The sequence below is a fragment of the Fundulus heteroclitus genome, chromosome 3 (genome assembly GCF_011125445.2).
Source record: "Fundulus heteroclitus isolate FHET01 chromosome 3, MU-UCD_Fhet_4.1, whole genome shotgun sequence".
NCBI classification, from domain to species: Eukaryota; Metazoa; Chordata; class Actinopteri; order Cyprinodontiformes; family Fundulidae; genus Fundulus; species Fundulus heteroclitus.
Genome location: NC_046363.1, coordinates 24,108,655 through 24,132,641, shown reverse-complemented (window position 1 = coordinate 24,132,641; position 23,987 = coordinate 24,108,655). Strand labels below are relative to the sequence as shown.

The 23,987-nt window shown below is 42.9% G+C and overlaps 2 protein-coding genes across 4 annotated transcripts in view; both read left to right on the top strand.

Annotated features, from left to right (window-relative positions):
• ptpn3 (protein tyrosine phosphatase non-receptor type 3) overlaps positions 1-15,192 on the top strand; it is a 32,954-nt gene extending 17,762 nt beyond the window's left edge. For all 3 annotated transcript variants that reach the window (XM_036133670.1, XM_036133685.1, XM_036133679.1), the window contains 12 exons: positions 111-204; positions 295-372; positions 455-511; positions 2,559-2,715; positions 2,807-2,985; positions 4,513-4,603; positions 4,745-4,806; positions 4,942-5,088; positions 5,753-5,881; positions 11,648-11,793; positions 11,912-12,047; positions 14,506-15,192. In XM_036133670.1, the coding sequence (XP_035989563.1) occupies positions 111-204; positions 295-372; positions 455-511; positions 2,559-2,715; positions 2,807-2,985; positions 4,513-4,603; positions 4,745-4,806; positions 4,942-5,088; positions 5,753-5,881; positions 11,648-11,793; positions 11,912-12,047; positions 14,506-14,580 (1,351 nt within the window). In that variant the 3' untranslated portion in view covers positions 14,581-15,192. The remainder of the gene's footprint in view (positions 1-110; positions 205-294; positions 373-454; positions 512-2,558; positions 2,716-2,806; positions 2,986-4,512; positions 4,604-4,744; positions 4,807-4,941; positions 5,089-5,752; positions 5,882-11,647; positions 11,794-11,911; positions 12,048-14,505) is intronic.
• A 1,349-nt stretch (positions 15,193-16,541) lies between these two features.
• Positions 16,542-23,987, top strand: part of epb41l4b (erythrocyte membrane protein band 4.1 like 4B) — a 34,285-nt gene continuing 26,839 nt past the window's right edge. The window contains exons 1-3 of the mRNA XM_036133692.1: positions 16,542-17,394; positions 23,455-23,559; positions 23,657-23,699. Coding sequence (XP_035989585.1) covers positions 17,137-17,394; positions 23,455-23,559; positions 23,657-23,699 — 406 coding nt within the window. The 5' untranslated portion in view covers positions 16,542-17,136. The remainder of the gene's footprint in view (positions 17,395-23,454; positions 23,560-23,656; positions 23,700-23,987) is intronic.

Below are 23,987 nucleotides of genomic sequence, written 5' to 3'. Positions count from 1 at the left end.
TCACGATAAAACGCATCAACGCTTGGAGGTTAGTGTAAGAGCATGTAAAATCAGATGCCCTGTTACGAACCGTGTCACCTCAGAGTAATTTTTAATAATTTTTCTTCCAGCTTTTCTGGTTCCAACAGTCAAGGAAGTGGGGAGGGTTTGTTGCAAGCTGAAGACAGTATAGGAGAAGACGACAGCTCGTCCCACTACAATAAAGTATTTCTTTTTCATTTTAACACTGTTTTTTTTTTTTAATACTGCGTGCCCATTCAGTCTGTGCATATTCATAACATGCTCTACATGCAGGATGCGCTCGGTGACGGTGACCTGATGCTGATATGCATCACTCCGGACCACGAGGGCAAATTTGGCTTCAATGTAAAAGTACGTCCTCACGCCGCCTGTGTGCACCATTATTATTAATTGATTAATAATATAATTGATTAAGTTGTTGATCTCCTCCCAGGGTGGAGTGGATCAGAAGATGCCTTTGGCCATATCGCACGTTAAACCGGACTCCCCGGTAAGAACAGGCTGAATATTATGTCGTTTTTTCACTCTATGCCCGATTATGAGAAAAAATTGTGGCAAGATGGCAGCATTTTCTTTTTTTTTCAGATTTTGTTTTTGCACAAATGCTACACAACATCAAAAGATTTTCTGAAATCATAAAGAAAAAGAGCTCCGTCTTATTTAGGTAAATTGAAACTTTGAGGATAATATTACATGGATCAGTAGGAACGCCTGCTAGTTTAAAAATGGCACAAATAGTTTTTGTTTTTTTATCTGATTACAATTATCAGGCTGGAAAAAGTTGCATAACCACCCTGAAAATTTCAGATTCAACCAGATCTCACACAGACAGATTGTGTCTAGTTGGAGGAAAGTTAAGGCCGTTGTTCCTCTCCCCAGGAGAGCAAAGAACCAGCAAAGAGTGTAGCTGTGTTATTTGCTCCAAGGTCAAACAATAATCCAGGATTACGCTCGCCTTAATGTTTGGGTCCACGATCAAGACGACACTCAGCAGCAACGCTGGGTGTGAAAGTGGAGAGAAGGCGGCGGCAGTGGCTCTCCGAGGGGAAATACTGTTGCCGTTTTTGTTGCCTTTCAGAGATTTTGAGGAAATGATTTAGGAAAAAGAAAACACCGCACTCCAACTGAGGAATCCTGTTTGATTTCTGAAGCCTGGGGGTGGGAGTAGTCTGGTTTGAGTATTTTTATTCCTGCCTCTGAGCCAGGAAACCTTTCCATCGCCGTTAAATGACAAATTGTCTCTGCAATAAAAAGTACAAAAGAGCATCAGTCTTGAAATTTCACTAAACCCTTGTGGTTTTAGTGATGCCCCGAAACGTTTTGAGAGTCGGGGCGTCAGGTTTACAAGCAAAGTCTATGGTGGACGCGCCTCTAGGAGCGCCCAGAGGTTCAGCAGCGCGTTTTCAACCGTTTTAAGCTTTCAAGCGTCTGAAGCGGTAGAGGCTAGAGTTGGAAAATCTGGACCTATGCAGCTGGACGCAGAGTGTCAACCAATCAGAAAGACCCCTCTATGTGACATAGTAGTGGATTTCCAGAGTGATTGAAGGACGGCGATGAAGATGGGAAGTCTGAGGACAAACTCATCGTCACTCTTTGTGCCCCTCCTGATATCTATGAGTTCTTTAAACTTCACCCCATAAGTTTTCTCTAGGATTTCCGTCTGGGGCGATAGACGTGCAAGACGGTTTATTTTATGTCTGGTGAAGCATTTCTGTGTTCATTAGGGAATACACTATGTTTGCAGGAACCAATTTTTAGTTTTCTGGCAGAGTACATTTTTGTTTAAAATCCGGTATGGAGGCGTGTGGCATATATTTACAGCGGACGCCCCACATACAGTGTCTGGGGTTCGATTCCAGACATTGGGACCATTGCTGCATCTATTGTCCCCTCCTCTATCTGACCATTTCCTACCTGAATACTGCGAATAAAGGGTTACTTGCACCACAAAAGAATCTCCTGGTGTTTCAAAGATTGTATGGCTCGATGCCCTGCAGCAAAGTTTCTTGGGCCATTTGTAGAGAAACAGGCCCACAGCAGGACACATCCTCTACCGTACTCAGCTGTCAGCAGGAGAACTCAATCACACTTAAATATTTTCTTGCCCATTTTGAAGAGTGGCTAAGAAAGATGGCCATCTATCCGGCTATAATTATAACCAAGGTAAACAGAAAGCTACTCTCCAAAACTTATTCCAAAAAAAAGTAAAAAACAAAGCAACTGGACTTGTTTTTCGTAGTTCAAAACTTTTTGAATTGAGAAAGCTTCCTGGAGAGGAGGCGAAACGTCTTCAACTACGTAAAACAAGTCCAGTTGCTTTGTTTTTTACTTTTTTTGGAATGACAATGACCTGGATGACTGAGAATCTTCACCAGCATATGATCAACTTAAAACAAGGAAAATCAGGAATAACACTTCTTAACCGGAGACTAGCGTTTATATAGGAATTAGGACTGGTAACTTGTAAAAAGAAACATATTTGTTCTTGTTAAATTAAATTGGATTTTAACCTTCTGTGTTGTTGTTTTTTTCGTTAGGCCGGTCGATCTGAACCCAGACTGCAGGAGGGCGATCTGGTGGTGCTCATCAACGGTCGGGACATTTCCGAGCACACGCACGACCAGGTCGTCATGTTCATACGAGCCAGCCGGGAGTCGCACTCGCGACAGCTGGCGCTGCTCGTCAGACGTAAAGGTGCGTACCGCCGAGACCAAAGCGCCGAGGTGGAAGGAGAGGAGATGCAAACGAGCGCTAATCGCAGCCTCGGACTGTCCTCGTTATCCAGGTCCGGGCCGGGTCATGCCTCAGCTGCAGCTGTCTCTCGCTGCCCTCTCGCTCACCATCCCGGCACAGGAGAGCAAGCCTCAGTCACCGGGTCAGCCGGAGCGGGTCGCCACGCTGGAGGAATCCATGACACGGCTAGAGAGAGGGATACAGTCAGGCACCCTGTCCTTCCATTTTGAGGTACTTAGATTTTAAACACGGCAAAAGACACAATTGTGTTTGATACAAGTTGGATTTATTTTGTCCCGATTAGATGTGTAAAACCATACTAAGCATTTTAAGTAGAGATGCACTGTTGATAAATATTTGGGCACTGCAAAAATAGACCTAAAAATAAAAAAAAATTCTTGAAATTAAAGTATTTTTCCTTGATTTGAGCAGATAAATAGGATTATTTGCCAATGGAATAAGATTTTTGCACTTAAAATAGGAACAATTCATCTCCATCACCTTATTTCAAGTGCAGGATGTCTAATTATCTTATTTTAGGGGTAGAAATACTCATTCCATTGGCAAATAATCTTATTTACCTGCTCAAATCAAGGGCAAATACACTAATTTCAAGAAAATTATACTTATTTTTAGTTCTCTTTTTGCAGTGGGCCATTTGTTGTGAAGCTTTAACCTACTGATGCCAGTTTTATCTCAGCCTGTTTTTTTTTGTTTTTTTGAAAGTAATAATTCAACTCTAGCCCACCTGCCGTGAGGAACATTAATTATTAATAGTACACAAAATGATTAAGGAGTCGACATTTTGACTCCATCTCATGGAGCGTAGCATTACTGAAACCTCACTGCAAAAACGGATCTAAAAATAAGTAAAATGTTCTTAAAGTTAGTGTATTTGTCCTTGATTTGAGCAGGTAAATAAGATTATATGCCAGTGGAATGAGTATTTTGACCCCTACAATAAGATAATTAGACATCCTGCACTTGAAATAAGATGATAGAGATGAGTTGTTCATATTTTAAGTGCAAAAATCTTATTTCACTGACAAATCATTTTATTTACCTGCTTAAATCAAGGACAAATACACACTAATTTTAAGAACATTTTACTTATTTTTAGTTCCGTTTTTGCAGTGCTCTACATATTGCCTGGAGGACATATATTGTTAAATTTGCTAAGAAAAAGGCTCTCAGCGTTTCCAAATCTGGCATTTGTTCCACGACAGACATGTGGAAAGCTCAAAAGGACTGAACAGAGCGACTCCTTCCTGTTATCTGATGAAAAAGCATCTCTGCCTGAATGAAAAGCCGACATGTCTACGTTTGTCAGTATGTTGCAGTGAAACTTCTTTTTTTTTAAATAGGTTCTCACTTACACCTGACTTCCTTTTAAACGTCTCACTTCTGCAGGAAAGCCTCAGTCAGTCACAGCTTCCCCAACGAAGAGAGCTGCTGTAAGCGCCCACTTGTGTTCACTGCCCAGCAAAAGACTGGATTTTTTTTTTCTTCTTTCATTTCTGAGCAGGAGGTCGCAGGTTCAGGGACAAACGAGCCAAAAATCGGCTGACCTCTCAGTGCATCTCCGCTTTAAAAGCGCTGCCTTTTTGGACAGATGTTTGGTCCTAATCTTTAGCCAGAAGCCGTTCATAAAAGCAGCGCTGACCTTGAGTCCTTCTAATTCCTACGCACGCGTGTGTGTGTGCCTCCGTGTGTATTTACACGCATGTCGGTGTGTGTTTGCATGCCTGTAATTCCTAGAACTTGTACAAGAGGAAGCCTGGCTTGTCCCTGTGCTGTGCACGGCAGCCCGAGAACCAGGAAAAGAACCGCTACAGAGACGTTTTGCCCTGTAAGTGCCCCCTTGCTGTGCGTCTGCGCGCCTGTTTGTTTTTGCACGTCTGCCTCCTCCGCACGTTGGCCGTCATGAAACTCCGTTTTGTGACGGCTCTGTCGCCGACCCTCACCCGCCGCTGTCCGCCTCTGCTTTCAGACGACGACACCCGCGTGGTGCTGCAGGGGAAGGAGGACTACATCAACGCCAGCCACGTCACGGTGAGCGTCCCTTGCCTGAAACCGCCTCCTGTCCCCGTCTCATCCTGTTCATCTCGGTGTGTGTTAATGTGTGTGTGTGTGTGTGTGTGTGTGTGTGTGTGTGTGTGTGTGTGTGTGTGTGTGTGTGTCTCCTAGGTGGCGCCCCCTGAGTCCGGCGTGTGTTTACGTTACATTGCAGCTCAAGGTCCACTTCCGCAGACCTGCGCTCACTTTTGGCAAACCGTATGGGAGCAGCAGACGCACACCATCATCATGCTTACAACTCTAACAGAGAGGGGCCGGGTATACCATGCTTTTATTTTATTTTATTTTATTTATTTATTTTTACGAGCTGTGAACGGGCCACAGTTTTGCGGAAGCCTCTGTAAAACGACACGGCTCGATATCAGCGGCGCGTTAACGCATCAATTAGTGCAGCGCCGCTGGCTAATTGCTACATGCCGCGTCAGGTTTAATTTCGATTACAGTGATTAGAGGAGGGGGGTTCAGTGGAGATGTTTGCACACAACAATGATCAGATGGCACAGTTGTGACTAATTACTGGGTTTCGCTGTGCAAAGAATGGCTGAACGCAGGCGTGAGCCAGATGCCGATGAGATAAATAACCCGACGCAGAGGAGGGGCATGGACGTGCCCGTCTCAGCTTGCCTGTTGCTTAGAAACCAGATGTTTTCATTAAGCCTACATCGTGTCTGAATCTCATCAAGTGTCCAGGGTTTCTCCTGGCTGCGCACGGTCGTACCTACATGCAACGGCTCTCAGCCCTGATGAATTGCTTTTGTCCGTCAGGCCGCCCCGTGGATCAGAGCAGGCTTTTTGAATATGATTTTGATTTCCTTTGAGCGGCGCGCAGCAGCTGCTGTAGCAGCAGCGGTGAAATGTTTGCTGACCCGTCACTCATGTCAGAACCTAATGCAGTATGTTGCTGATGTCATACGTGTTGCAGACCAAGTGCCACCAGTACTGGCCACATCCGCCGGAGGTGAAGGATTACGGCCACTTGTCGGTGAAGTGTCACTCGGAGGAGTGCACCCTGGCGTACGTGACGAGGCAGTTCACCCTGAGGCACAAAAAGGTAAAAACTGAAAAGTGGGCTTTGAAAGAATCTGCACATCTAGAGGGGTACATTTTGCACCACCAGCCCCAAGCTCTGTGAGATTAGACGGATAGCATCAGTAAAGAGCAAATTCTCAAGTCTTGCCACAGATTTTACATTGGATTTAGGTCTGGGCTTTGACTAGGCCGTTCTGAACCATTCAGTTGCAGCCCTGGGTGTAAGCTTAGGGCTGAGGTTTTGCTGGAAGATGATCCTCCAACCATATTTTGCTCTGTGTTCACCTTCAATAAATAAAATGCAACAAAGTTTGTGGTATTAAAAAGAAGGTTCAAGGGTTATGAGCGCTGTTTTAGGGTGATCGCATGCTAAACCAAAGATTACTTCTAACTATAAAGTACTCTTATTTATTTATTCTTCCAATAAGCCAGACTCTCTTTTAATCTTTCAAATTAGTCTTGAACAATAAATCTTCTAAAGGTTTAAACTTGAGCTGCCTTTTCACTCCTTGTCTACTCAATCCCTGAACCTGATCCTAACAGCATAATGGACGGTGTCTGTAAAAAAATTAAATAAATGGGCGCAGTAAATTACAAAATAAATTCTTTTATAAATAGTATCTACAGTAAGCAGGGCTGGGGTTCAAATTCAGCCTGGGAGCTTGTTAATGCAAGTGGAACCATCATTTTAACAGGAATACTTTGTGTGCTGTACAAAATCACCTTTTTCAACTGTTAAAACTATGTCTGTGTATATGTATCTCATAATAGAAATAACAACAATTGTAAATATAATTAAAGATAATATACAAGTTAAGCTAATAAACTAAGGTTACTAAACAAGCAGCCTTTTCTAAAATTAAAACAAATATTAAGGAGCAAAAACTAAAGCTATATCCTGAAATACAATCTAGACCTGAAGGTAATCATCTGTCAGCCTGTTTTAAGTCTTGGTTTGGACTATAATCCTCTGGATTTGAAGTGATTAATATAATTCTTTGCAAAGACCCATTACCAACCCAGCCCTGCACACTGCACCTGTACCTGGCACAGATTTCTCTCCTCCCGCCCCTCCTCATCTGTCCTCCCCCTCGCTCCTCACCCCTCTGATGTGCAGTAATCTGTCCCTCTGCATCAACTCCACAACCACGACTGACACTGGCCTCCTCAGCCACTAATACCAGCAACAATAATGAACATTATGGTGCTCACAGTGTTACAACACACATACAATATAGAAACAACATAAGGAATCGCTACTCAAACATGGTGAGTAAATTACTGGCAGAAATAACTATATAGGCTGTGAATGCTGACGTAGAATAGGAAGACAGGGTGTATATTTATTCAAATATGACCTTTTTCACTTTGAACACAGACTTCTGATATATGTTTTCTGTTGCAGTAAAGAAATGTGTGCCTTTTCCCGGTCAGCCAGTGTGGATTGACATTAATTTCAATTGATAAAGCAGATTAATTATTTATGCACTTTTGGTGTAACATGGCTGATAGGCTGCCTTTTAATGCTCTGTGTGCTCTGAACACATCCAAAACACAAGCATTATACACTCCTGACTGAAATCTTAAGACCAGTTTAAAAAAAAAAACTGCATGAATTTGCATTTTGCACTGTTGGATCTTAAGAAGTAGAGCTTCAATTTGGAAAAAAGAAGAAATGGGAACAAGAGACCACGCAAAAATGGAATTAAAAATAAGTAACATTTTCTTGAAATTAGTGTATTTCTCCTTGATTTGAGTGGGTAAATAAGATGATCTGCCAATGGAATGACTATTTTGACCCCTAAAATAAGATAATTCGATATACCGCACTTGAAATAAGATGATGGAAATATTTTAGGTTAAAAAATCCTATTCAATTGGCAGATCATTTAAACTTGCTGCTCAAATCAAGGACAAATACAATGATTTCAAGAAAACTTTACTTAGTTTTAGTCCAGTTTTTGCAGTGCAAAAGTTGTGAGCAGGTAATTTATTGAAAACAACAATTGAACTCTAATAGGCTGTTAATCAGCTGATCAAAAGCCTTTAAAAGCCAAAAATCTGTGCAACAAATTTGGTACCTATGTCATTTCCTGACAAGTAATCACACTGTGAAGATCTCTTGATGTCAAAGATAAAAAAAGCTCACTGTCTTTGAACGTGGTGGGATTGTTGGGCTGCATGAACAAGGCCTCTCACAGCGTGCCATCGCTGCTGAGGTTGGACACTGTAAGACAGTTAGTTTGCATTTCTTAAAACATCCTCAGGATTATGGAACAAAAAAATCAAGTGGTGGTAGATCCAAAAAAAAAAAACCTCACCGGCGCTGAGCTGGAGGGTCAAATTAAGGCCATCACCGGTGCTGACTGCAGCCCAAAATCCATCAGACGGCATCTGCGAAGGAAGGGTTTCATAAACAAGGAACATCTTCAAAGGCCACGTCTCCTTCAACGCCTCAAAATTGCCTGTTTGGACTTTGGAAGGGAACTGAACATGGGACATTCAAGGGTGGAATAAAGTTTTATTCTCTGACGGGAACAAATTACCCTTGGTGGTGCTGATGGCTTCCAACGTCACTGACATGATGATGGAGATCCCGCCTGAGACGTTTGTAACGCGGCGCAGTCGGGGGGGAAGCTCTACTTAGAATCTTCATAAGATCCAACAGTGCAAAATGTAAATAATATAAAAAATGTAACTGATCAGGAGTGTGAATACCAAGTCTGGGATGGGATGATGGGGCCATGAAGGGAGTGTTTGCTAACCTGGTGTCCGGTGTCACCACTGGCCTGGCTGACTCTAGTTACACTGACCTTGGCCCCTCCTGCACAAACTTTCTCTACTCCACTCAGTTCTTTCTCCTTTTTAGCATCTTTGTCAATTTAACCCGCTCCAGTTGCTTTCCTTCTTTCTGTTTTTAATTGGGAGGAGATGTTCGTATAGAAAAAAATATCAGATTGACCGAGTCTGATGCGGTACTCCGCCTCCTGCGGCTGCGTTATATGGAGAAGACCGGCCGGTCCGGTCTGACACAGACCAGCCGTTCTGGAACTCTCCAGAACCTCCCTATGTATATCTTAAGTAGTAAGAGAAACAATTATCAGATTTAAAATGGGTTTTTTTAATGCTGTAGACACAACACTGGTTCTCCTGTTCAGTTCAGAAGCCTTTAAATGCATAAATATGGTATGTGCTAAACAAACATCTAACCCCCTAAAAACAGTCAGGCATTGGACTAAACATGATTATTTATTCATTTATTTTTAAACAGCCAAAGGAAGACGTTGTGCAATGTAAAGGCTTAAAAAAATAACATAGTCTAGCTTTTTAGATATGAGAAAGAAGATATTCCTGCTTATCCAGCCCTAAAAGGGACCGCTTAGGATTTTGAAGTTTTTATTTAGTGTAAATGCAGCTTAGTTTTAAGCTTGACGCCGTCCAAGAGGGGTTAAGACCAAAGCGACTTTTATATCGTTATAAAACTCTTCCAATCTAAACGGCCACTTATGTAAATGCTATTTTAAGAACTATTACACCCTCATCACCGTTACATTTGGGGATCTATCTGCACACACAGTGATAATTATTTACACAGGAAGTGACAGTGGGGGTCTGTGCATCACTATTCGTCGTCCCATGAGAGATGCACTCTGAGAGAAAAGCATGGGAAGTGTTTCCTGCAGGAACGACTGCCAGATACAGAAGTACAGCGCTGTAAAACCTAAAGAAAGCTAAAACGGTGTTCCCTTTAATGCGCTAGGTGCCCAAAACCTTTGTCTGAGCATTTGGGGAGTAAACTTAGACTTAGACAAACTTTTTTTGTTATTTTGTATGCACAGAGTGCGTACAGAATGACATTTCATTTGCATACAGCTTGAGAATTTCAGTGAATTACAGTGGATTTCAGAATGAAGTAACTTAGCAGGATAAATGAAGTAACTTAGCAGGATAAATGAAGTAACTTAGCAGGATAAATGAAGTAACTTTGCAGGATAAATGAAGTAACTTTGCAGGATAAAAAAGTAACTTAGCAGGATAAATGAAGTAACTTAGCAGGATAAATGAAGTAACTTTGCAGGATAGATGAAGTAACTTTGCAGGATAGATGAAGTAACTTTGCAGGATAAATGAAGTAACTTTGCAGGATAATAAAGTAACTTTGTAGGATAATAAAATAACTTTACAGGATAGATGAAGTAACTTTACAGGATAGATGAAGTAACTTTGCAGGATAAAAAAGTAACTTAGCAGGATAGATGAAGTAACTGCAGGATAGATGAAGTAACTTTGCAGGATAGATGAAGTAACTTTGCAGGATAGATGAAGTAACTTTGCAGGATAGATGAAGTAACTTTGCAGGATAGATGAAGTAACTTTGCAGGATAGATGAAGTAACTTTGCAGGATAAGAAAGTAACTTTACAGGATAGATCAAGTAACTTTGCAGGATAAAAAAGTAACTTAGCAGGATAGATGAAGTAACTTTGCAGGATAGATGAAGTAACTTTGCAGGATAGATGAAGTAACTTAGCAGGATAAATGAAGTAACTTTGCAGGATAGATGAAGTAACTTTGCAGGATAGATGAAGTAACTTTGCAGGATAGATGAAGTAACTTAGCAGGATAAATGAAGTAACTTTGCAGGATAGATGAAGTAACTTTGCAGGATAAAAAAGTAACTTTGCAGGACAGTTCCAGGATAAAGTGCAGCAGTGATTTCACAGTACAGCAATTGAGATGTAAACAATGCAGGACACATGTGATACAGAGTCCAGTTAGCCAAATAGCCAAACTGAAGAGATGTGTGCGAACGCAAACCTAACGACATGTACGGCCCAACACAGGTTCCCCAAAACGTTTCACCCAAGTCGTACTTAAAGGCAAGGCGTCTTTTTCTTTTTTTGTTGTTGTTGTTTCAAATTATGACAAATCTGTGAAGTGCCAAGATGAGTGAGAGCAGTTTGGAGCGTATTTTTTTCCCCTCCTCTGAGACTTTTCTTGGATAAACAACCAACGAAACAATTAGCGGCTGCACACCTGCTCACATGTCCGTGTGCATTCTGAGCACGCTCCAGCACGGATCATTTCTCCTTGTATGTTGCAGTGGCGTGTAGCATGTTCACGCCATATGCCAGGTAACGAAGCTCGCTCTGCAGGCGGCGGCCTCTCCTGGCACGCTGTCACTGCCGCGTGGGTGTTTTTGTCCGTGTGTGTGTGGGTGTGGGAGAGACTGTGCCTCCGTGTGTTTTCCATCCCCTCTGCTCGCTTGTGGGTTGCAAGCGGGCAGATCCGTGGAGGCTTTCTGTGGGAACGGTATCCGTTTGATCGTATCGGGGCAGGCGATCAGATTAAAGGCGCTACCTTCCACGTCGGCCTCCATGGCGAACAGGTAAATAAACAGATTACGTCCAAGGAGGCATGAAATATGAACGCGCGCGCACATGCATGCATGGATACCGCTGTGTGGGGCCCATCTGCTCTTCTGGCAGAGCAAATTAATCCCTGCATGGAGTCGCAGGCCCACATGCCTGTCAGAAACCTCAAAGTCAGCCATTTTCCTTGCCAGCCTTCCTTTTGGTTTTTCAGCTCCGGTCTTTCCCTCTATCCTCTATTTACATTTCGTTGCTCCCTAATCTCACTCACTGATCATGTGGATGTTTATATGGACTATTCCGGCCCCGCAGATGTGATATAGTCCAAAGGTCGCACGTTTGTAATGTTGAATTATCGTTGCATAATATTTTAATCACCTTGCACTATCCGACCTCTTTTATATTTGTGGTATGCAGTTAGGTGAGGAGCGTGCTGTGACACACCTGCAGTACGTCGCGTGGCCGGACCACGGCGTACCCGACGACCCCTCGGACTTCCTGCTCTTCATCAGCTCGGTGAGGGAGAGGAGGAGAGGCGAAGAGCCGCTGATGGTACACTGCAGGTAACGCGTGAGCACGACGTTTAATTGAACGCCAGCCGCTCATACTTTTTTTATTTATTCTTTTTTTTTGTCAGGTTCGATAAATTGAAGTTGTCTTTTTTTCACATTTGGTTCCCAGCGCTGGGATTGGGCGAACAGGTGTCCTGATCACCATGGAGACGGCGCTGAGTCTGATGGACGAGGGTCGGCCGGTGTTCCCGCTGGACATCGTTAAAACGCTAAGAGACCAGCGAGCCATGATGGTTCAGACCACGGTACTAAGAGAGAGAGAGAGAGAGAAAAAAAATCAAAGTCTTGCTTATTAAATGATGCCTTTACTCTTTGGCTCATTAGATTCTTTATTATGCTGCGTGATGAACACCCCAAGCTGTCTTATGTTTCCAGTTTCATCCTAATGAAGAATTTAATTACAAGGAGTCATCCACTCATATTAAAAATGCCCTCCCAGTAATGCCGGGTTTGTTTTGGTACAGTGCCTTGCATCTAAAGCTGCTTCTGCCAATAAAAGATATAGAAATGAGAGCCAGACATCAGATCTTTACCAGTGAAAATCTTTGATTTCAACGATCATGTCGTAATCTTGCCTTAGTCCCCGTGAGCAATTTGTGTTCAAAGATTTGTGTTATTTCATAATCTTCAGCTTATTATGAGATAAAATAAATAGTTGTGAACTTTGCAGTCAATTAAAATATGAACATAACAGGAATAGCCAGAGTAAGAATGTATTTTTCTGCTTCTGCTGAGATCTTTAGTTTCTTGGAAAAATCTCATCTCTGCGGTTTAATAAAGAACTCGTGCTAGAGTTAAAATTGAGTTGCAGGCTCAAGGTCTTTTTCTGAAAAACACCTTCAGCACTTTTCAAAGAACCGGGTAAAAAAAAAAAAAAACATCCTCTTTGTCACTGCCTGCCATTAATTCGCAGACTGCTCTGGTATTACGGTGATGATGAGCGGCTCCAGTCGAGCACTCGAGGCAGGAAGCCAGGCTCTGTAGCACCTCGGTGAGGGACAGGAGAGTGTTACTCGTGCTGGGAAAATTGCAGCTTGTTCCTTTTGGCTTTGGCAGCCACCAGCATTGCCCGTATTTTGAAAGAGGCCCACGGGGCTTCGTCCTCTGATGTGCTGATGAAGACTTCCTCAGGTTCTCCCTCACATCTTTCTGTATCCGTACTGAAAACATGCACAGTCAGAGGACATTTATCTTTGTCTTTATTAAGAGTAAGACGGATAATGGGCGCTCCACAATTATTGGATGCCATGGAGGAGTTTTGTTAAAAAACTGAATGAATAAATATTTTTTTTGTCAGTAGAATAATATCGTACTGAAACAACGCTGTTCTCCAACAAGGAGCATTTGAGAAAAGTTTATTTTTTTTTAATCAAACCTCCATTACCGCCCGTGGTGACAAAATAAACCTAGGTCCTCATCTAGGCTCGTTTCCTGCAGAGTCACCAGGTTTTTATTTTTAAGGGATCATGGTTTCATGCATGCTTACAAAATGCCCGGGGTTGCAGCATCACAGATCCTCCACCCTACCTGACTGTGGGCACGAGTCGCATGTCCACATTTCCATCCTTTGTTTCACTCTAAACCCACCTGGAGTGTTTCCAGATTTTAGCCTCATCCTGTGAAAGTCCCAGCAGTGGTAGAAATCCATTTACATTTGTGATTTATGGGGTCTGCTGATGCTTCATATCCATATATAGACCGTTTCATACCCATGTACTTAAACAATTACATGTTTTTTTTATTGATTTTGATTAATTATGCTAAATAACATTCTTAAAAACTCTCTTTATTAATTAATTTATAAGCCAGACACTCGTGGGAACGTCCACCACCTTTCCATGTTTTCTCTATTTGTGGATAATGTCTCCTACTGTAGTTCTCTGGAGTCCCCATCATCCCTTTTTCCAAACAGAAATGTCAGTGGTTTTGTTTCTCTTCTGTTTCTGAATGTCTTAAGATCAAAGCACAACAGGTTGCTTAAAAAAAAAAAAAAAAAAAAATTGGCCTACTTCATTCTGTCACAGGGGTTCTGTTTGAGTGGTTTTATTTATTCTACTGGTTATGCCGTAATCTGTGTGTAGCTAATGGGTCTAATCCATGGAAAATGGGGTTTAATCAAGATTAATTCGTGATTAATTCTTGAATGAACAGGAGGGCTATAATATCACAGCTCTGCATAGCCGTATCCAACTGATCCTGGTGATTATGTAAAGATTTGAAAATGGGTCACAAAAAAAAAAAAAGATCACGTTCTCAGGTTGTAATTTATTGTTTCGCCTATTTATAGAAGTTTTATTCTACGCACACGGTAAAGCCAGTTTGTTTGCTGATCCCTTGGCTCGGTGCCGTGTTGAATATCCAAACATCCTCTGGGTGGCTGGGTATGAATTTTTACAGACACACATGGTTTGTTTCAAGAGGATAAACCTTTTGAGATCCAGTATTTTTTACTGTTATTGAACTGTCGGACAGGCTGACCATAAATTTATTGTAGATTTTACTGTATGCGGATCCCCTTTTAGCACATCCAAGTATGTTTTTTTTTTGTGTGGAAAACTGTGAATACACTAACCTTTTAGCCTTGTTGGTAGCATACGATCAATAATTGTATGACCTTTTTAAGAATTTTCTTGACCATGTTGACACAATTGTTGCAGTAGAGCCTTCTAACCGCTCCTGTTGTGTTGTTTCGTCTCGTTTTAGTGTCAGTTCCAGTTTGTGTGCGAGGCCATCCTTCGAGTCTACAAAGAAAAACAGGAGAAATCCAAAGCACCGTAATCCAAATCGACGACGGGAGGGGAAAAAAAAAAGAAAAAACCAGGCGCACTGCTCTGCCTCTGTCAAAAGGAGGGGACTTCTGCAGAGCTCCAACAGATTAAACTCTGCCGGGCTTATGGCACTAGAACACGCACTGGATAATGAGAGTAACAAGCTGCAGAGCACAGCTGTCTCTGCGAGGAGAGAGAGAGAGAGAGAAAGTACGAATATTAAACCTAGTTGGCCTTAGTTTTTTTTGTTTTGCTACAAGGTACATTAAGCTTATAGACTGGTCTCCATAGAGACTGATGTAGGACTGACGTTAGCTGCTAATTTCTGATCAAGAGGCCTCTCAGGAATGACGCTTCTACTTAAGCTACGTGTGCCTTTTAGACTGAAGCTTCCCAGTCACTGAATCCATCGAGGGCAGCAGAGGCCGAGTCAGGCTGTTGTAATCTGCAGTTTATCTCTGACCCCTGAGACGAGGAGCGACGCTGACTTTAGATGGCTGCAGCAGATAGCAGGTCAAATGGGGGGGAGCGGAGTCGTTTCCTGGCTGCCAAGAGGAGCACCAGACTCACTGTTCATCACTTTTTAAATTATTCAAATTCTAAATAAACTCACTGATTTATACTGATGTTTCTGCTTCGTCATTTCCTCTGGTAGCTCTATAGATGAATGGAAATCAGGATGCTAAAGTGTGGTGTCCTTATTTAGCCTTCAGCTGATTGAGTGAAATCGCCATAAATCAGGTCAAACTGTCTGGAGATGACAAGATATTAGATTAAAGGAAGATGTTATAGCAAAATGAAATGGTTTGAGAATTGTAACATCTATGTTGCTGTATAGTAATCACACTAGGTTGGACTAGTGATATTATTAGTCATTTCAACTTTTTATGTTCTAATGAAATGTATCCTCTGCATTTAACCCATCCCTTAGGGAGCGCCCTGTGCTAATAACCTTATATTTATTTAAGAGTTTGTGTGTTTATAATACAGCCAACATTCATTATTTTAGTCTGCTAAGTAAAATTAATTCATAATCTTGACTCAGGAGTAAGTAAAGGATTGTTTATATAGATAGTTTTATTCTTAAGGGTTTATTTTTACATTCCCCTTTATGATAATTTTAACCACAAATTATAAAGTTGACCTATATTTTTAGAAAATTACAATTCTATTTTTATACATTCCTTTAAAGTATTTTGCATAGTTTGATTTGCTGCTTATACATAAAGAAGTTTAGGAACTGAAATGTATTCGCTAAAGTAAAATATAAACGTTTCAGAAATATACAAATGTCAAAACTAAATCTATGTTTCACTGGACTTTATATCAAAATTATTTTGGCTAAAATGGAATAAAATGTTTTAATTCATCTCGATGTTAATTGTTTTCATAGGCAACTAGCATGAGTCTTGTACAATAAATAGATTTATTAACATTTGTTATCTTTTAATTTGATTCCATTTTTAATTGAAAACGGACACTTGTCTAATCACTTGTGTGTGTGTGTATATATATATATATATATATATATATATATATATATATATATATATATATATATATATATATATATATATATTTTTTTTTTTTTTTTATTTTTTTTTTTTCCATTTATTGTTGCACCTTTGGATCTCCATACATGGAAGAGAGACTAACTTTCTCAAGACTTAAAAATGAGCACCATTGATCATGCTTTCATTTCATAATATATGAAACTTGATCAAAAATGTAATTAATACAAGTACATTTTGGTTTTGCATTTATTTTGTATATTTTTTTCTCATTTTATTTTTCCTTTTTCTTTTTAAAGATCAAACCTATCACTGTTTATTTTCCCTCTCCTTTAGTTTTTGAATTCATCACATAAAATTAAATACAGGTCCATGAGGAGGTCGCGGACTTCTTTGAAGGGCCCCTGCAGTGCTCCACGCGGGGGCCCTGACAGGCAGGGGGCGCTGGTTCTCCGGCTCCCGTGGATCCCGTGGGTCTGGAGGCAAATAAGTTTGCTCTGCCTGCGCTCGCTGCCTTTTACGCAGGCGCAGATCGCGCTGTTTGTCCAGTTTCGCTGGTTGACTTTTACCTGTGAGGTAGTTTCGGTTCAGCGTCGGGAGAAGGACGCAGCAGCCGCTCCGGTTCTGTTCGGTCCAGAGACGTCAAAGCCTCCTCCTCCTCCTCCTCTTCCTCCTCCCCGGTGTGTGACTCAGGGACCCCGCCGCGGAGCCTCGGACGGGATTTCTCCGGGATTTTAGAGTCGGTGCGCAACAGCGAGGAGGCAGGTGTACGGGGACCGGACCGGACGGGACGGGTGGAGAGGAGTCCAGACACCGGACGCAGTGAGTGGAAATCAACTGGTTGGCTCGATCAGGTTCGGCTTTATTGGTATGCGGCCGGAGTCCTGATCGGCAGCCCTGAAGACTTCTCCGAGCCTGCAGAGTGACTCCTCGCCCCGCGGAGGAGGCGCCGGGAGCAGCAGACACCGGAGCCGGACTGCGGCGTCGGCGGCGGCGCGGTGCGGTGCGGGTTTCACGGACACGCCGCGGAGCAGGTCGCCCTCTGGATCGGGAAGATGATGGGCTTTCTGCGCCGGACCTTCAGCCGCCGCTCCCGCCTCCACGCCAGAGAGAGGGACGAGCGGGACGATAAGGTGGACGGAGGGGTGACGGGGAACCCCCTGCTGCTGCCCCACCAGCAGCAGGTCGTCCACGCTCCGGCCGTGGTCAGCGGGGGCGCCACGGTCCACATCCCGGCGGCGGGGACGGCGAAGAGCACCATCACCTGCCGCGTCCTGCTGCTGGACGGCACGGACGTCAGCGTGGATTTACCTGTGAGTGTTTGCCGTGGGCGCGTGGAGGGGCAGAGCTCAGTGGTGCGTCAAGGTCGGTGCGCGGGGACACTTTGGGGGTCCTTTAAGGTCATCCTGGTGGTCTCCTGTCGGGTTTCATTTATGGTTATCACTCTCATCACTGGTCCACACTCCCCTTTGAAAACTTTCCGCCCTTTTTTTTTTTGGCAAGAAGCTATTTGAAAGGAGACAAAGACATCTGTGGTTTATTGAGGCTGCAGCAGGGCGAGAGAGAGCAAGACTTCACCAGACAGCACAGAGGCTGACCCTGCGCAGAAAAAGAGACGCTCTGTTTTGTCTTCATCGCCCACGAAACATGCTGGACTGGCAAATGTTGTCAGCCTTTTTGGAAATCTCACAGTAAAGCCCAGGGAGACACGCTATAAAAAGGGATAATTTTGTCTTTAAAATATCAGTAAATCTCTGTGGTGACTTGTGTGTATATATGGGGTTTGACACCGCTGCCACTAATATAAATAATTAATGATTGGCCATTACAGGAAAGCTAGGGAAAAAAATAAGCTGTTTTTAGATTAAAAAGAAATTGGAATGGGATAAAAATCTGTATGAATCGGTTAAAGCTTTCCAAATAACAGAGATTGGAAAGTGGGCACCAAATTGTGATCGAAGCACCTGTGGAGCAAAAAGGTCCCATGTTCGGCATTAGGACAGCGGATCAAACAGGGTAGATGGCTCAGACTCATCTTTCTGGTCTTTTCTTGTGTCTTTCACTTAAATCTGACGGCTGTTTTTTTTTATGCTTGTACTTTAGAGGACACTTCATGGCGGTCTCTTTTTTGTACAGTGAGCAATACAGTATTTAAACCATCTTTCTGCCTGATTGCAGGGAAGTCTAACTAAGACAGTTTGGAGTAGTACCCCCCCCCCCCCCTTTTTTTTTTTTTTTTTTTTTTTTTTGCAGCCTCTCCTCCCACCTTTTCCCCCCTCCATCCTCTACATCCGTGCATCTGATCTTCCTCCAGCAATCTCCTCTCCTCCCATAATCTCCTTTTACACTCCCTCCGTGGCTCATCTCCCTTCGCTCATCATCTCTCCGTGCCTCCTCCTCTTCCTCTTCCTCCTCCCTCTCCTTCCAGTCTCCCTCCTCGGTCTGTCTGTATTCCCTGACTCCCTGATCTGATTTACCACCATCGGGGGACTCTGTGCCACAGAATAACTGATAGGGCCGTGTGTATGAGAGTGGAGAGTGGAGGGGATGGTGGGTAGGTGGGACGAGGAGCGAAGCGTGTGTGTGTGTGGGCATGTGTGCGTAAGAGACTCCTCATAAGATGTTTTCGTTTTTTTTTAAAGGTCGTGCGCGTGTGTCACCGGAGCTGTTGCGTGCGTCACCTGTGAAAAGCACTCAGCCGGTGCGTTGCGAGGAGTTTCTCTTCCCCTTGTCCTGCCGCAGCGAGGCTTTATGGTAACAAAACAAAGCCACGGCAGCTTTTCTCCCGAGCTGTGGCCGTTGGAAGCGACACGTGGCGCGTCGGGGTGGAGTCTTGGTCGCAGGTGTTTTGGAACAGGTTCGTTCATGCGCTCTTGTTTCCCCCCCGGGGGGGGAAGAAACACAGATACAGGTGTGCCTTATTCAGCTGAAGTGCGGCCTTTTAAAGATCGACAGTGTGAAGAAAAACAGGAAAAACAAATGCTCACGTCACGTAAGAGTAAACAAAACAAAAAAACATCTACAAAAAAAACCCTCTCTTCATGGTTGATTGTGTGGCTTTGATTTCATTCACTATCCCCTAGCAACGGTGCCTCATAAAGGTTTTTTAACGCCGCTTAAACGAGTTGTCATCCTACAACCACCAATTTAAGTGTATTATAATTATATATATATATTTATGTCCACCTCAAACACTGCAAAAACGGAACGAAAAATAAGTAAAATGTTGTTGAAATTAGTGTATTTGTCCTTGATTTGAGCAGGCAGATAAGCTTATCGGCCAATGGAATGAGTATTTTTACCCCTAAAATAAGCTAATTAGACATCCTGCACTTGAAATAAGATGATGGAGAAGAGTTGTTCTTATTTTAAGTGCAAAAACATTATTCCAATGGAAGATTGTCTTATTTACCTGCTCAAATCAAGGGCAAATACACTAATTTCAAGAAATTTTTACTTACTTTTTGTTCTCTTTTTGCAGTGAAGTAGCGCACACCTATGAAGTGGGAGAAAGCTCGTGCACGGCCTTTAAAGGGCATCTATTATGCAAAATTCACTTTTTTCCGAAACACTTGTACTTACATTTGGGTCTCTACCGCTTCTAGAAACAGTCCAAGCGCTCGCCAAAAAAAGATCACGCCATCTTCTGGAGATAAGTAAATGTTTTGTTGGTGTCTGGAAAACAAGCCGTTTCAAAAACCTCCCGATTATTACATCACAATCTGCGCGCCCAGCCCCTCACCTAGCTCCGCCCACTTCATCGGCTGGTTTTTACCGCTGCATGCTCTGTTCGATGGCTGTTGGTCATTTAGCGCAAGCTAACGCTAACAATAAGCTACTGATAGCCCTGTGTCCATTTAGGAAATGTCCCATTCAGAAACCACTGCCTGCATCTTTCCTCTGTCTTTGCTTCTTCTGCTTCTGGGTCTGATTTGGGGTCGAGGATTTTACGGGTGTACCGTCGCGCATCTGTTTGCATTCATTGCAGATTATATTTCAGAAATCTGGTCACCTCAGTGCCCGTTTACACAGCAACGTTTTCCGGTGAAACAGTTTTGTTGCGTCTGTACTATTCATTTAACCCGACAGCGCCGGACGTTTTGTCTTACGACAGCACAGTCTGAAAACGGCTTCCAGAGCGTAACGTCCCCAAAATGTCCTAAAGATTGTTTCCTGTAAAACTCGTCTGGATGGTGAGCAAATGTGGAAACCGATTATTGGGCCAGTTCACAGATTCTCTGACTGGGTGAATCTCCTCTCCACTCTCGAGTCTTTTTTTTTTTTTGTTCTATGTTTTCACCATGAATGTCCTCCAGCGGTCTTCCTATCAGGTCTTGGCAGCTCACCCCACAGCATGATGCTGCCACCTCCATGTTTCAGCATGGGGATGGTGTGTTCAGGGTGACGCGTGGTGTTGGCTTTCTGCACTTGTTTTGTGGCAAACATTAATGGGGACTTCTTATTGCTTTCTTTCAACGAGGACTTTCTCCTTTGCCTCTTTTTCATAAAAGCCTGAGTTGTTGAATGATTGCACGTCCTGTCAACAGATGCTCCCAGATGGCTCTCTTCAGCTCCTCCAGAGTTACTTCAGATGGATAAAATCTTTCTAGCTCCTTTAAAAGAATAAATCCTTTTGTAAAACATAGCTTATTAGATATGTATATAATTTTTTATGGTTAATGGACCGTTATTTTACTGTTTCTATGTTTAGGTTTTGCAATAAAGAAAGATATCGTATTTTTACAAAGACAGAATGGATGCAAATTGTAATAACTGGATATTCCATGTTTATGGAAAAAGATGGGGAAGAAAGCAAGTGGTTTATTGCCTGAAAATGACTGAAAAGAGGTTCCCTAATATCATCGTTGTCATTCCGAATTGGAATTTATTTACAGATATTGCTTTAAAAGACATTAGAAAACATATTAAATGAACCTCTGTATTTAGGAGCTGCTTAGTTCTAGATATTTTTTTTTTTTTACCATTAAGAGCAACTTTGAAGGAATAAAGAGTGACAACCTAGCTGTGGAGCTGCAGGGTGGCGACTTCCAGTTTAGGTGGACATTCACGTTTTGGCAGATTTGCAGCGGTTCTGATCTCTTCAGCCGAGATAAGAAGTCCAAAGGTTGGGATCTTGCTTTTATAATCTGTGCTCAAACCTTCTTCGTAGCTTTATGTCTGACCTGTCTGCCGTGGGGCCGAGGCCTTGAGAGAAAAGCCGTAAAGCTCAAACTGCGTCACATACGTTCGTTGACCACTGAATGCAATTGGCTGCATTTATTGGCTGCAGTTATTCACAATTATGCATTTCTTGATGCTCTATCAGATAAAAAACAAAGTTTGTGGCTGTTATGTGACAAAATGTGGAAAAGTTCAAAAGACTGTGAATACTTCTGTAGTACGCCAGTATACGCATTACCTCACTCCTTCATGCACCTGATGCCAGGAAGTTTGGAGTCGTTATCAACGTCCAAAGTACAAGGCTGCCCTCTTTTTTTTTTTTTTTTTTTTTTAACTCACCCAGGGAGCTTTATATGGGCCAGTCTCAGGTCTTGTTGTAATCTGGCATGATGAGGCACATCTGCCCGTAAACCGCTCCCATAAAGGTGAGGGCAAACTGCTGCAGCCTGTGCTTCGTTCAGAGCGGCCGATCCGTGTCCTTGGCTGTGTTTTTATGACAAAAGCCTGAATACGGGCCGCTCCCTCAAGGCCTGTCCCGTCCCGTCAGAGCACACCCTAACACCGGCTCGGATTTATAGGCTAGTGCTCCCGTTGGCTGGAATTAGGAAAGCAGCTGGGTGTTTGCAGGCTGTGAAAGACCGGGTTCCTTCGATGGAGCAGAGCTAGTCCGCCATGCAAAGGTTTTAGGCCAATCCTGATTTCTTCATGCTCTGCCTCCAGTAAGCCTGGCGTTTTGTTGATCAGTCATTCCTCTCTAGCTGCTTCATCGTCCGTTTTCTACGTGACCCATAAAAATAGGGAAGCATGGTGTAGGAAAATATTTACAATTATGTTTAGTCTGCCCTTTTTGTAAAAGTCAACTCATCCGTCCAGCCATGAACCAATCGGTGAACTCATCCACACGCTGTCTGTTGTCTGTCCATGCAGTCATTGATCCTTGCTTCCTCCCTCGCTCCCTACCAGGCTCTGTTTTTTTTTTTTTAAGATCCATATTTAAAAGTCAGACCACTGTTTAAATATTAATCAATTCAATTCAATTTTATTTATATAGCGCCAATTCATGAAACATGTCATCTCGAGGCACTTTACAAAGTCAAATTCAATCATATTATACAGATTGGTCAAAAATTTCATATATAAGGAAACCAGTTTATTGCTTCAAAGTCCCGACAAGCAGCATTCACTCCTGGAGGAGCGTAGAGCTACAAGGAGAGTCGTCTGCATTGTCCATGGCTTTGCAGCAATCCCACATACTGAGCAAGCATAAAGCGACAGTGGGAAGAAAAACTCCCCATTAACGGGAAGGAAAAACCTCCAGCAGAACCGGGCTCAGTATGAACGGTCATCTGCCTCGACCGACTGGGGTTAGAGAAGACAGAGCAGAGACACAACAAGAGAAACAAAAAAGCACAGAAGCACACATTGATCCAGGAATCTGTTCTACATTAGACGGTAATAGCGGGTGAGCCGTCTTCTCTGGATGATGTCACAGCTAACAGAACGCCAGACCAGGTGTACCTACTATGAAGAAAAAGAGAGGGAACAAAAAGTTAAAAGCTGAAATGACAACAGTCATTTCAATGCAATGCAATGCAAAACTGTAGAACAGTAGAAATCAGTAGAGTGAGAAAAATAGACCCTGATGTCTTCCAGTAGCCTATAGCCTATAATCATACATTCCTAGTAAACTTTTACATTCTGACTGTAAACCAAGAGCTGTAAATATCAGAGTCATAAGATGTCATTTTGACACAAAAAATGTGAAGGAAACCTGAGACACACTAACATCAAACACAGCAAACACCTGAGATGGGAGCCTGAGCGATGCATCATCCTCCATCATCATCAGCTGCAGATCAGGTTTTACCACCTGTTGACAGTAAAGGACAGCTCTGGCCCTTTAAACGTTGTGTATCTTTGCTAGTTTTCATTCATTTACCTAAAGATGAGCAAAATGTATCCTTTTATGTCCCGATGCTTGTTTAAATTGTGTTTTTTTTTTTTTTGTTTTTTTTTCTTTTTTTGGTCAAGTACTAAACAGATACTGCACAGAAAATTCGTCAAAGTCTAAAGAAAGACCTTCAGAAATGCGGAGGAGCGATTGATCGAGATTTGTTTTAAAGATTACACAAAGCCTGGCATCTTCAACGCAGAACGACAATAATTTATCTCCTTTTATTCTCCTGTTGCAGAGCAAATCCAAAGGCCAGGACCTTTTTGATCAGATCATGTATCACATAGATCTGGTGGAGACGGATTATTTCGGACTGCAGTTCATGGACGCAGATCAGGTGTCGGTGAGTAACGAGCTCTTCTCTCTTATTAGTGAGGATGCTGCTGTAACTCACTCTCACCTCTTTTGTTTTTTTGTTTTGTTTTTTTTTCCTCCACCAGCACTGGCTGGATCTGTCCAAGGCTCTGAAGAAACAGATCCAGGGTAAGTTCTCAGTGGCTCTGAACGTCCTTCTAATTAGTGTTTGTGCCGGAAAATGTGCGGCTCGCTGCGCGGGGAGCAGGTGGAGCATTATCTAATGTTGACTCGCCGATTTAGCGCGCGCATTTGGACGCCGTAGCCTTGTTTGCTCTCTCCGGCTCCCATCGGGGGGAATAAGCAGCGCAGGAGGAGGTGGGCGGATTGGGTTGCAGGCCTGCACCCTGAAAGAACCCGAGGGTTGTTGACATGACAAGGGAGACGGACACAAAAGTATGGCTGCAGAGGAAAAGC